Source organism: Cryptotermes secundus, unplaced genomic scaffold, assembly GCF_002891405.2.
Source record: "Cryptotermes secundus unplaced genomic scaffold, Csec_1.0 scaffold423, whole genome shotgun sequence".
NCBI lineage: Eukaryota > Metazoa > Arthropoda > Insecta > Blattodea > Kalotermitidae > Cryptotermes > Cryptotermes secundus.
Window position 1 is genome coordinate 1,576,449 of NW_019731985.1, and position 13,985 is coordinate 1,590,433.

General features: G+C 38.1%; 2 protein-coding genes across 5 annotated transcripts in view; one reads left to right on the top strand and one right to left on the bottom strand.

Annotated features, from left to right (window-relative positions):
* The window catches only part of LOC111867450 (nicastrin), a 91,533-nt gene extending 83,853 nt beyond the window's left edge, over positions 1 to 7,680 (bottom strand). For all 4 annotated transcript variants that reach the window (XR_002843350.2, XM_023857331.2, XM_023857332.2 and 1 more), the window contains exons 1-2: positions 7,609 to 7,680; positions 7,282 to 7,380 (exon numbers count right to left, since the gene is read on the bottom strand). Coding sequence is in view for 3 of the 4 variants with exons in the window: in XM_023857331.2 (XP_023713099.1) it covers positions 7,282 to 7,380; positions 7,609 to 7,672 (163 nt within the window). In the remaining variant the exon portion in view is untranslated. The remainder of the gene's footprint in view (positions 1 to 7,281; positions 7,381 to 7,608) is intronic.
* Positions 7,681 to 7,740: 60 nt separating this feature from the next.
* The window catches only part of LOC111867436 (parafibromin), a 48,773-nt gene continuing 42,528 nt past the window's right edge, over positions 7,741 to 13,985 (top strand). Inside the window, exon 1 of the mRNA XM_023857302.2 lies at positions 7,741 to 7,943. The gene's annotated coding sequence lies outside the window, so the exon portion shown is untranslated. The remainder of the gene's footprint in view (positions 7,944 to 13,985) is intronic.

Here is a 13,985-nt window from a genome sequence, read left to right on the forward strand (position 1 = left end):
CGGAAAGAATAGTTTCTTGTAATTTCACCAGAATAAATTTATAAATTTCCAATATAGCCTGAAGTGCTTTCAGTAACTACATGAACAAGTAGGCCATACTTTGTAAGTTTCCCAGGATTATATGTTCCCATACGAAGCCTTCCCCTCCAAGGAATCACAGATTTGTCCAAAGATAGGTGTTGGTTTGGCTTATAAACTGTCTGACACTTCTGAAAGAAAAAGTTCAATAAGGGCTGAATTTTGAAAAGCCTGCTTGTTGATTGTGGTTGCAGTTCATTATCAGTGAAATGCAAACACCACCAAATTTGCTCAAATCTCTTATGGCTCATTAGGTTGCTGAAAATTGGAATTTCTAAAAATGGATCTGTTGACCAATACTCTTTCAGATTATCCCTCCTTGTATGGCCCATTAGAAAGATAATTGCAAAAAATTTTCTCATTTCTGCTGAAGTGACATCCACCCACTTCAACGCCTTATAACTTCTGTCATAATGTTCACGGTGTTGGAGATAGTATCTGTTAGTTTCCTGACATAGCATGTCAAAGAAACTATCTCCAAAATACAGTTCCGCCACTTCAGACACTTGCGTTGGGTCTGATAGAATTTGCTTCACCCCTGGATTTCCAGTAAATTGTCCCAAAGCAGGCGTTTTGTCTACTTTTCCCCATGTGGCTGTCCCCGCAATGTTGCTACCCGCACATTTGTTGGAGCTATGGTCACTTTCACTTTCTGTCTGTGGTCACAATTTTTTGTTCGCCCCTGCCACACTCACTATCAGATTGTGAGTCACTATCACTAGCAGACTCACAAGGGACATCAGATAGCTCATTGGAGAAGAAGTCAGATATTTCTTGTTCTCCAAGAAATCGCTTGGGTGTCAACCGCTTTGGTCTTTGATCCATATTGAACTACTGACTGACAGCTTGCTACGTAAAGCTTGAAGAAATAAAGGCATTTATTTTCCTTTGCAGGGGCATAGAGTTACAGCGAGGTCTAGTAAATGATTGGTCAGCAGACATTCCAGAGCCTTTTGACGCAGCTGCAAGCAGCTACATGCTAGCTAGGTGGATCCTGAGAGATGTATAGTGTGTTGCAACTTATCGTGTTTTAAAAACCTGTTAACATGCGAACGGTCCGCCATGTTTAAAAGCGAAAAACCTTTTAAAGGGTGCGTGGTCCGCAAAGTGTTAAGAATAAAGCTTAAGAGTGTCTGAGAAAGAGTTCTTAAGATAATATTTTAATCTAAGAGGAAAAATTAACAGAAATCCAGAGAAAGTTTCAGCTTGGGGAGCTTCACCATTCAAGTATTATTAAGATGATATCAATAAAGCATGAGATGGGCACACATGGGGAAGAGAAGAAATGTGCACAGAGACTTTGTTTGAAAGACTGATGGGACGAGACCATTTGAAAAACCTAGGAAATGATGATAGAATAACAGAAAGTCACATATATCAGTTTAGGGAAACAAACTTACTGTTACATGTAGGGGTCACTATTGGTAGGTTTCAGATTGGATGATTGGACATACTGACCATTTATACATGGCCAACTCATAACCACAAGTAATACAGCAGTATGATCTACACACTTTACAATTCACCATTACACACACACACACACACACACCAGTGTTCTCAGTCTTCACTAGTCGTATCCTGACAATGGATTTATAACAGTCTCACTGTCACTGCAGCACACTAGAAGTCTTCTTTTAACAGCCTAATTCCTTTCTTGCCATCTCTTCTCAATCATCTCTGACTGTTGACTCTCTCAATTCTACATCCCAGCTTAAAATCAAAGTCAAGTCACTTTAATACTGGTGGTTTACAGCCAATCAGTTTGTCCTGGCATCAAGCCTCTTGAGAACTATGACCAGAGATTTTCTTTTTCAACTGAACGCTTGCAGTAATAGTCCTTATGCAACATCCTTTCTGATGAGAAGATAGGTTTGTCTCTTATGAATATGCTTGGCCTTTCGTCAAGTGTACGTATCACACATCTGGCATGTTACTGATAATTCTTCCTTTTCGTACACAAGTCCTATGCCAGTACATACTCTGCAAAGCAGATCATACCTATCTTACATATCTTATGCTCTGATGGCAGCTTGGTCACTTGAACAGTCATAAGCTTGACCACCATCAAGTTTAAGCCTCTTATATGTCTGGTACCGCCTTGTTGTATACCAAGAACATGTTCATTCTCATGAATTGGTGTGACTTCTGCTTGTTGCCTGCACAATTTTGTTATATAATCATATACATAGGGAAGGTTGAAAGCTGTGTGTAAATCGAGGACCAGCATGCACCTTGGAAAATTTCAATGGTGCAGAGAACTTCGTTTTTAGGTGCTGCAATTTTAAGAAGTAGGTGTCTGCTACTAATTCCCACATGGGACAAGCATAAGTCATTGCTGACGATCAGTGCCTTATGGAGGGTTAGTTTAATATTGGCAGTTAAACACTCACTTTGGATAGGGAGTAGATTCTAATAAATGTTCTGAAGGCCTTGGTTTCAATCATTTTTATGTGCAGTATTCATGCAAACCTCTTATTGAAGATTATATTAAAATATTTTACATGACTGACAAATGGGATATTCTGTCCACTCAATTTAAGATGAGCATCAGGGGACCTAAGTCTATGAAAAAAGTAGACGGTGTGAGTCTTATCTTCATTATTTTCATGTTTCAGTGCTCTCACCACATCTCAACTGCACTGAGACCTCGGTGCAGGTTTCTGGGAACATAACCCTCTTTGCAGTCTGTCACACATATACAGGTGTCATCAGCAAAGAGACACCAGGTGTTTGGGACACTCCTGCTTGTACATCCCTTGGTGTAGCCATTTTCACCTTCAACCCAAACTCTGGAATTTCTCTGAGAGAGAAGAGAGCTAGTAAGCTTTATTAGACTGATAGAAAATTCTAATTCTGATAATTTATACAGGAAGCCAAGGTGCTATGTTTTATCAAAGACTTTTTCAATATCTGAGAATACAGCAGCCATAGACATCTCATTGTTGAAATTTAAGGTGACATGGTCCATGAGCATCGTTAATTGAAGGGTCACACTGTGATCGGATAAGAAACCAGATGGCTTCCAGTAAGAAGGCCCTGTTTCTTCAACATGCCTCTGAACTATTTTCAGAATAGCTTGCCCATTGTAAACAAGAAGATAATTGGACATAAATTTTGGGTCCTTACAGGGTTTCAGTAATGTTATAAATTCTGTTTCCTTCTAAGCCTTTGGAAAATGGGACAACCAAAGGCAGTGATTAATTAAATGGGTCAGATATACCAGTGGTCTTCTTGGATGATGCCTAAGGCATTCATTTGGAATACCATCAAGTCCACAAGCCTTACTCAATCTCAATGAATTTGTTAATTTATGTATGTCACATGGTCTCACTTTTCCCAGTGGGGTGTCGCCTATGGATGCGAGCAGAGCTTGGACAATAGTCTCCACTTGTCACTCATGGTTTTTGCCACACAGGTCATGAGATGTGAACTGGTTTTCTATACAATCTGCAATCATGTTGGCTTCCTCTATCAGGTGATATGTTATTCCTAAAGGTCCATGAACAGTGGCTGGTGGTTTTGGTCTGTCCCTTTCATAAGCAATTTTGCAATAGGCCATAGAGCTTGAGGTGTGACCTCACAGTTCCCTAATTTTATTTCCCACTACTCGAGTGCCTTTCTATGGGTCATTTGTCTGATTGATTTCATGACCCAATTAACTTGTTTTATGGTCCCTGGTTTCATGCCACAATTTTCTTATAGGATATATGTGTATAAGAGGGGCAGTCTGCACAAAAATTTTCGTGAAAAACAAAAGAGACACTATTGTATCAACATTTATTTTGCTGTTGACACTACATGTTTTGGCCCCTATATTGGGCCATCATTAGGCGTACAATGATACTAGTCCTAGTTCTTGAATTGCATCTAATTTCAATATGGATCCACATTGTGTTCTTGTAAGTTTTAAATGCATAAACTGAATTTTCAGTTAAAATGTAAATATGAGGGTTGGAACTTTAATAGTGGCAACACTGCTGTAGAGATGCCATGCAACGGAACCAAATAATGTCACTTACACCACACGTTAGTTGCATACCTACCTTACATCAGAGCAAATGAACTCTCCCTTCCCACATCACGCACATGTGCAGTGACAAGAAGAACAGAGCCTCGTGTTAGCGGGCGGTCTAATGTAGTATTGTCACGTTTTCGAAACGGGAACAACGGAGTTGGATAAAGATTGAATGTACCAGAGGCCATACAGCACGACAGTGTCATCAAGGTCTTCAAGAGGCTTGCAGGGAATCTGCATTGCTTTACAGAACAGTCACAAGGTGGGTAAAAGCCTTCAACGAGGGACGCCAAAATGTGGCAGACATTCGTTGGCCAGGTCGTCCTAGTGTCAGTGAAGAAGTGTATGCTCTTTCTGCGTTACTGGAGAGTGATCGACACCATACGATTCGTGAGCTGGCCCGAGAGACAGGATTAGCACATACAACTGTGCTTCACATTCTGAAGGAATGTTATCCTAACGCATACGTTCCTGACAGCAGATTTTCAATGCACAGTATTACTCTTCATTTTTGGAACACAACCTGTGACCAGCTTTGAGAAAGAAGTGGAGACACTTTCTGCAGAACCCACCCATCACTTTGCAGGACAATGCTTGGCTGAATGCAGTGCAAGCTGTGGCTGATTTGTTTGATTGATGGGGCTGGGAAGGGCTGTACAATCGACCATACTCCCCAGAATGAAGCCCTTGTGACTCTGACTTGATTCCTAAGATGAAGGAACCACTTCGTGTCATTCGCTTCATAACTGTTCCAGAGATTCTTCAGGCAGTAGATTGCTCCATTCGAACTGTCAACACAACAGGCGCTGCTAAAGGTATCCTATGACTTCTACATCGCTGGCAACAGGTTGTATGCAATGCTAGTGACTACAGTGAAGGACAGTAAAACTTCGAAACATGCATCTATTTTGTATCAGTTGTAAATAAATAGTTGCCATTATTAAAGTTCCAACCCTGGTACTTAGGAAGCACAATTTAGAATTAAAAATTAACATTAAAATTGTACAGATATGAGACATTTTGTAACAAATCTCTTTAAAACTTTGTGACCACTATATGTTGTTATGCTTATCTGGTGGTAGGAGCAATTATGGTGTGGGGTGCCTGTGTGTTGGGATCTTCTCTCATAAATTAGGTTGTGTGGTTTTGACCTTGCTATCCTCTTGTGGAGCCTACACTCATTATTCTGTCTATCACCCAACAGGTTGTTTACTTGGAGTGATGTATATAAGGTTTTTATGATGTTATGTGTACAGGTCACTCCCTGTGATGATGATGTTGCTATGTTTTAGCAGTATCAGTGACTTGATCAATTCTTGGGTTACTAAACAATGCTTTTCAATGCACAGGTTATACAGCACTGTAAAGGATGTATAAGAAGTGTAGCCGTTCCTTTGTAGTACTAGGTCTGGCAGAAGAATCAAACTCTTCTCAGGTCATGTTGATTGGCTGTGACTTGGGTGATTAGGGGGGGTCTTGGGCATAAGACAGTCAACACTCAAACACCAATTAGCAGTTTCAAATATTTATCTGAATTGCACAATTCAAGTGATGAATGCGCCGTAGTGACCAATTAATTGATTGGTGGGTTTAGGTCATTACTGATTCCTAAACACACTAGTTGAGAGGAACCACAAAGAAGTGAATATATGGATGATTGGAGAACACGTGTATCCCAGACGAGTGCCAACTTCAGAGTCTTCCAGCCAAGCACACTCTGAAGGGTAGACATCTGCCCTGGTTACCCAAAATTCAGGCAAAGGATGTCCCATTTCTGATTTTGATTGGCTGGAGCAGGCAAGCTGGGAGGCTGCTTAATCTTTCTCCTCCAATTATAAAAAGAAATACTCAAGCAGTGAGAGACTAGGGGTGAAGTCTGCCACTTGCTGTGTGACTGACAAACTGGAATTTGGGGTAGCAAGAGTCCAGAATGACTGCTAAAATTATGACTTCTGCTGTCAAACTTTAGAATTTCCAAAGAACCTGTTCTTGTGTTACATATTAACTTGAATGATTTACTGATGTGCAGCTGGCTTCAAGCTTGATCCAAGCTACCTCCTGCGTGTTTCAGGAGGAAATGTCCAAATGTGAGACAAAAGTGATGAATTTCACATAACCCTCACCATAAAAAAAAAAAAAAAGAAAACCCCTGACTGTCCCCAAAATTGTACAGCTACAGAAGGGATGTGAAAGCATGCAGATGTAGCCCACTTTTACGTGTTATCTTATCACAAGAGTTTGAGGAAAACTACAAACACTGTAACTCAGAACAGTGCATTTCAGGCTGAGCTCTGAATTCAAGGCCTTCTATATATCACGAAGGAGTTTTAATCACACAACTATGATATCTGGTATGACTAATGGTGTCAGATACTTTACTCATGGATAATATAAGTGTTTAAGATACCTGAAAATATGTACTTACATACTATTTCAGCTTTCTATGCTACCAGTTGATTATGTTTTGGTAGTTGCTATATGAAGAAACATCACTTTATTCTTAATGAGAACAAGTTCAGATCTTGTGTATATATGAGAAGCAGAAATGGAATATAAAAATTAAGATTCATATTACAGTCTTCTAAATTTCTATACCATGTTGTAGTCTGGTAGATTGGGTACATCATATCACAAGAAACTACTACCTTGATCTTCTTGGTTTATTCTGAGCATGCCAATCAAATATTGGTTCCCTACTGCAAACACCACAATGTCTTCACAATCCAGAAAATCACAATATAATGAATAAAGATGAAAACTCATAACTATGATTAAATTAAGAGCTACATACTATGTTAATTAATGCAAGTAAGTCTCTGAACCACTAAAGCATATTATGAACTTTTCCAAAGAATGGTAATTGCAACTTCAGTGTTAGTTCTACTACATATTCCAGGATTCTGACATTACAGATACAGCACACATGTTGGAACACTTAGCGACAAATCTCATCACACTTTTTGGAGAAAATCCCACATAAGAATACTGCTGACAGAATTCAATGAAATACATGTCACAAGAGTGGGAGCGTCTGAAAAAGGTTTTCTACAGACGTTAATAACTATTATGACCAAATGCTACGAAAAAATGCAACTTAATGCCTTATTAAAAACAAACTCACACCGATCTTTAGTTTCGCGACATACACTAAATGAACACACGATTTACTTAATTACTTTACTTACATGAACAACCAAATTGATGCGTTCCATTTAGTCTTCTGAAGCATGCAACAGCACCTTCTACAGATTCATACATTTTATCCTTAATACTTTCTGCAGAAGCTGAAATTAAAATGAAGTGGCACTTTTAAAAAATACACAATAATATATCTTGGCACGCCTACGTTCAACGTCACATGTAATGTGAAAGCTCAGATAATGACATTCGTATCTTTTCAGAGGAAACGTATCATGCGACCAAATTCGGCTGGTACAATCGGTAATCAATAAATAATGGCTAATGAACAGTCCAAAATGCCAGCACATTTAGCTTCTAATATCTTTAGTTACCTGGAAATGACAGCCTTAAAATTACACACAAATATACAATACATATCACCATGAAAGAAGCCATATTTAGTACTCGTGCATTCAACCAATCACTGATGAGAACAAAACTTCCCATCGTTCCAAGCGTTCCAACAGCTTCCTAGCGTTCCAAGATATGACATCAAACAGGTGAAGAACATGTGTATGTTTGTACTAAGTGGAGCGCACCTTATTTAGCTTATAATGTAACTCAGTCCAGTGAAAATTTGAGGGAACCATGGAAATCAAAACCATACCGCTGAAAGTGTTACGAAAGGAAATGTTGAACTTTTGCAGAAAGAATTAGGAAATTGAAGGTAGGCGTTATAGTGCAGTAAATACTCAGTATGAAGCCAATATAGGTATCCAAACTCCTCTTAAAATAGTCAATTACACTTTAGAAAAATGGATGTGATTGTTGGACGTAAAGAACCAAAAGGTGAAGTGAGAGAATTAAATCAGTTTTTAGAAACTGATGAGAGACAAGCAGTCAAATAGGTTATGTTGACAAGTAAATAATATTCCAGGTAACAAATTTGTATGAAACTATTAGACAGCAAACTCTGAATGAAGCTAAGTGGTCAGATGCAGTAACTTTCAACTTTATTTTCGTCCATCACTGAAGTGCAATACCACTGGACATGTCAAGAAATAATAACGAAAACAAAACAAAAAAATTCACTTATGGAGGACAGGAAAATACATACCTGATACCAGCCATAACAAATCGCTATTAGTGACCTTGTATTAGCGATAAGTGTGAGATGCTGGTGTGCAAATCAACGTGAAATCAAGAAGTGGGAAAACATTATAAAAGGAAGACGGAAACACAAAATTATAACTGCTGGGAACAGTCATGGAAGAGACTGTGCATCTAAAGTGAAATAAGACCTGGATAACACCTTTGCAGCTCAGGGGGTCATTAAGCCAGGAGTTGATTTAATGGCTATTACAAAACAGCAAAAGAAGTTAAAAATTTGACAATGAAAGATGTGACTGTAGTGTATGAAGGCAAAAATTAAGAGGAGATTGAACTTGGGTAATGCTTGCTACCATTCAGTCCAGAACCTTTTGTCTTCTCGTCTGCTGTCCAAAAACATAAAAATTAGAATATACAGAACTATAATTTTGCCTGTGGTTCTGTATGGGTGTGAAACTTTGTCTCTGACATTAGGGGATGAACATAGAGTGAGGGGGTTTGAGAACAGGGTGTTGAAGAGAATATTTGGTAGTTTATAAATGGTTTTGATGATGTTGGATGACACAAAATTACTGGGTTCTTGGACTCTTACCATCATTCAGAATTCTAGGTAATAGAAGACACAATGTTTTGGAAACTGGGTCTGTTTCTATTACATAGAATTCTGGATGATGGAAAAAGTCCAAAAATCTAATAATTCTGTGAGAATATTAGGACCAAAGAGAGATGAAGTGACAGGAGGTTGGAGAAAACTGCATAATGAGGAGCTTCATAACTTGTACTCTTCTCCAAGTATAATTAGAATGATCAATTCAAGGAGAATGAGATGAGGAGGGCATGTAGCACGAATGGAACAGAAGAGGAATGCATATAGGATATTGGTGGGAAAGAAACGACTGGGAAGACCAGGGTGTAAGTGGGTGGACAATATTAAAATGGATCTTAGAGAGAGAGAGAGAGAGGATGGGATGGTTTTGATTGGATTGATCTGGCTCAGGATAGGGACCAGTGGAGGGCTCTTGTGAACATGGTAATGAACCTTCGGCTTCCATAAAATGCTGGGGAATTCTTGAGTAGCTGCAGAATTGGCAGCTCCTCAAGAAGGGCTCAGCTCCATGCGTAAGTAAATAAATGATATCACAGAAAATGTACAGGGGGCAAAGATTGACTTGTTTGCAGATGATTCAAATTTATTAATTACTGGAAAAGATGTATTTGACTTTCAACATAAAATAATAAATGTTATGAAAGAGTTAGAAATATGACTTCAATAAAATAATCAGATAATAAATACTGAAAGACAGTTGCTGTGTTACTTCATTCAAAACATATGACATTTCCTCTAAGACTGCAGATAACCTTTAAAAATATAAATATCAGGTATCAGTGAGAACTGAGATTTCTAGGAATTTAATTACAGAGAACTTAACATGTGGCACTCATATCTGAGCATCAAGAACAAAGCTATGTAAAGTAGTATACGTGATCAAAATAGTAAAAGAAACAGCCCTCATATAATAAGAACCATTTATTATACAAATTTTCAGTCATGCCTGAGATATTGCATTGTATATTATCGGGTGGGGATAATGAAGGTAATATGTAAAATTTTTAAATTGAAAAGGAAGGCCCTTTGAATAATTAGCGGTGTCAGTTATCAGGTAGGAAATATTCAAAGACTATAATATAGTAACACTGTCTTCTTTATTCATACTAGAAGTGGTGTGTTTTATTAAAAAATATAAAAATCCTGTGGTAAAAAATATGGATATCTGTAATCATATGTGCAAAAAATTAAATTTACTTGCGCAACACTGTAATACAGTCTCTTTGAGAAACTTGTGATAAATATGGGTATCAGTTCGTACAATAAGGTTCATGAACAGATAGAATTAAGGGAACATTTTAATTTATTTAAAATTGATATAAAATCACTCTTTTTACTCTGTTGAATTAATGGAATTTTAAATTTTTAATATGTGTCGGTGTGTCATTGCCTCTTGAAATAATAAAGATTTTGTTTTCATTTAATTTTTATAACTTTGGATACAGTGCTTATTCTGGTAATAGAAAATTTTGTGTGTGGGTTTGTTGTATTGTATCTCATTTTTATAGTTGTACGTGGTGTGCTTCTGAGGTGTACATGATTTGTGTATGTAGTTAAATATTACAGTATTGAGAACTGATATACAGTAAAACTTGACACGTTCTGTATATGGAGACTATATCGCCAAATATGGATTTCTGGAACAAATGAAGGAGATCAGGCGAATGGTACAGCATTATGTATTCAGAAAGGTCATAACAATTCCATTGCATCCCTTGCAATTCAAGGCTTGGAATGATCTTACCGTTTGAGCTATATAATCTGTACAATTCAGAATGTATCCTTGAATAGTTAATGTAAAGTTGTGCTTGTGCAACACGACATTAAGGCGTATAGGGGGACTGGAGGTATCCTGTCATTCTTGACTTCGACACTTGATGGAGGTAAGTGGTGACTTTCCAACAGTGATCACATTAACTGGAGGGAAAGAGCCCCTGGTATACAGTGGATAGGATGTTGTGTGGGCCACAGGGTCGGTGTGGACCCTGTGGAGCACAGAATAAGCTGTATATGGCAAGTAAATGGGTGGGATGTGTATCTGTTTCCAAATGCTGAAACACCAAATTTGCTATAAACTGAAATAAGTTACTGCCATTAAGAGGATACTTTGAAATTGGATGCCATTTTCCATTCACTTCTGTATACTATACACAGGTGGAATGTATTATAGTGTGTCAGATTACATTGTTTATTCTAGTCTTGATCATTTTTCTTCCTCTCTAATTTTAATTAAAATCATATTGAAAGTATTCTTATGATTGATTCTTCACGATTAATAATTAAACATGGGGACATATCTCTTAAATAGTTTATTTGGCGCACCATAAATGTATAAAGCGCCGATTTCTCTTCAGTAAGACAGTTGTAATGTTTAGGTCACCCTTCAAAAAATTATTAACCACTGACTGATCAATATTATGGGCAGTAAGTGTAGAGGCTCATATTAAGACACACACATGCAGAGTGCTCATCAGTACTATAAATACTGAGATACATGTTGTAAAACAGTGACTACTGATCTGAAAATCCAGTTGTACTTCACTTCAGAAATCAACAGAACTCCACTATTAAGAAATGGCCTAACACAGTAAACCTTCTGGAAAATACAAGGAACAAATTTGATCAAAACAAATGACTGTTTATTTCAGAAAGTTTTTAACAATGCTGTATATTGACAGATCTCTTTCATGCATGGTCTTACCTAATTAATTGTACTGTTGCTTATGTAGAGTGACTATTTTTTAATGTATTCTAATTTAGTGTTTGTAAGTGAATTCTGCCGGTCACAGTAGCCGAGCGGTCTAAGGCATGCACTGTCTTCGCTTGCCCGGAAGCCAGGATTGTGGGTTCGAATCCCACTCAGGGCATGGATGTTTGTGTGTGTTTTTCTGTGTTTGTCTACAGGTAGAGGCCTTGCGACCAGCTGATCACTCGCCCAAGGAGTCCTACCGTATGTGTAAGATCTAGAAAAACCGAAGTGAACGGCGTTCATGGAGGTAGGCCTAGGTCCACTGGGGCTGTAGTGCCAAGGAAAAAAAAAGTGAATTCTACATTTATGTATGTCTTTTTGTGTTCTATATAAGCTGTATTTTGTTCCCATGAATATTTATTCATTCCTACTTTTAGACAAATTTTGGAAAAAATTAAATGCCATGGTTTAATCCTGAGCTTTTAGTCACATATTTTTGGTTACATAGGTGTGCATATGAGTAATTAATCATGTAATCTGTGGCTTTGTACCCTGCCTGTATGTATTACCAGTTTAAACAGGTTGAAACTTTGAAAGTAACAAACACAAGTGCTTTATGCGTGATCAGTTCACAAAGTAGGGTAGAGGGACCCACCAATGTCCACAGGCAGTAGCCATGCATAGACAGGGTGCAAAGGAGAAAGGAAAGGGTCAAGGGGTATGTGCTATGAAAGAATTCATGATCAGTGGCATGTAGCTGCCTTTTACAGTATAAAGGACTGCAATTGTCATTATTATGCCCGTTTGATAAAACAAACTAGTAATTATAGAGGCAAGCCATGCTTATCAAATACATACAGAACTTATGCACAGTTCTTTTCTTGGTGTTAACTGTATAGGTAAATGAAATTATTGTAGATCAGCAGCTGATCAGGGCTGTTGTGCGCAGTGGATTAATCTTTCTTATGATAGAGTCTAGTGGTAGGCTGTTGTGAGTATGGTAATGATCCTTAAAGTTCCATAAACAGCAAAGAATTTCCTGACTGCTTGAGCACCTATTAGCTTTTGAAAAAGGGACATCACTGCATGGCATTACATAGTTTATCAAATTAAGTTCACTAAAACTTTCATTCTAGACCCCATTACCAAATATAATAAAAAAAAATTTGATCAGTAATGTAGATAGTCAAGCAGATGGACAAATCCTGTTTTCCTGTTATGTCTTTGCTTTACTTAATTTGTGTGAAGAACATATGATAAAGTTGGATGGATCTAGTTAGTAGACAGGATGTGGCATCTAAGAGCAGATGAGCTGTGCTTTTTTTGTTTAGAATAGTTAAATAGTCTGGATTTGTGCAACACTGGTGAAGGATAACTGGAAATTGTTTTCTAATCTCATGGACAGCTGTGCTTTGACATTACTCAGACCCAGCATCAGGTGGTGTGATTGAGGTACTGTCCTGGCATTTCATGTAGGAACTGAGGAAAATAATGAAAGGTGTTTGTCATGATAGCCAGTGGTCCAATTGAGACTGGATCACATTTTAAGGCATCAAATGACAGGATGATTAGTGAATAGTGTGTCAGTTGCTACTAGCGACTCAGGCCTGTTTGGATATCTGTCAATGCCACTAGTTTGCCTCCATAATCTTTGGGTTGGTTTTGTAGTAATGGGTGACCCAAGTTATCTCAGAAACTTTACAGCCATGTTCTCTGCCACATTAGCACTGCCAGCTGTGGAAAGTTATTTGTAAAACAGAAACATAAAGCCTCACTTTAAAAGATCTTTAGATCACTTTAAAAGATCTTTAGATGTCATGTGTAGGAGTTGCTGTGTGACTTATAAATGGGGGTTTGGCTTGGATGAATGGATTTATTGACACCTTAAACACACTACTCAGAACTACAGACAATTACAGCACTACTGGTGATCTGAACACTTTAAAGTTCACCACTAGGGTTCTCAGTCTTCACTAGTTGTAACCTGGCAACGGATTTATAACAGTTTCACTGTAACTCCAAATCACACATGAAGTCTTTTCACAGCCTAATTCCATTCTTGCTATTATTCTGCAACTGCCATTTCCGAAGACTCAACTCTGTTCAATTCTGCTCCCAACCTCATAACCTGGCAGGCTAATGTCTCAGAATTCAGTTCTATTCTGCATTGGCCAGCCAACACAGCCTCTCTCCTGTTGGGAAGGTGTGTTTACAGCGCTGTTGCATAGCAACGGATGTACTATTGTTGTGCACACTGGCTTCTGCAGGAAGGTGTTTACCAATTTGTTGCGTGGCATGGATCTATATGTCACAATATTTTTTTAACCAAAATTGTAATCTCTGAGAGGGACTTGGAATTTTAA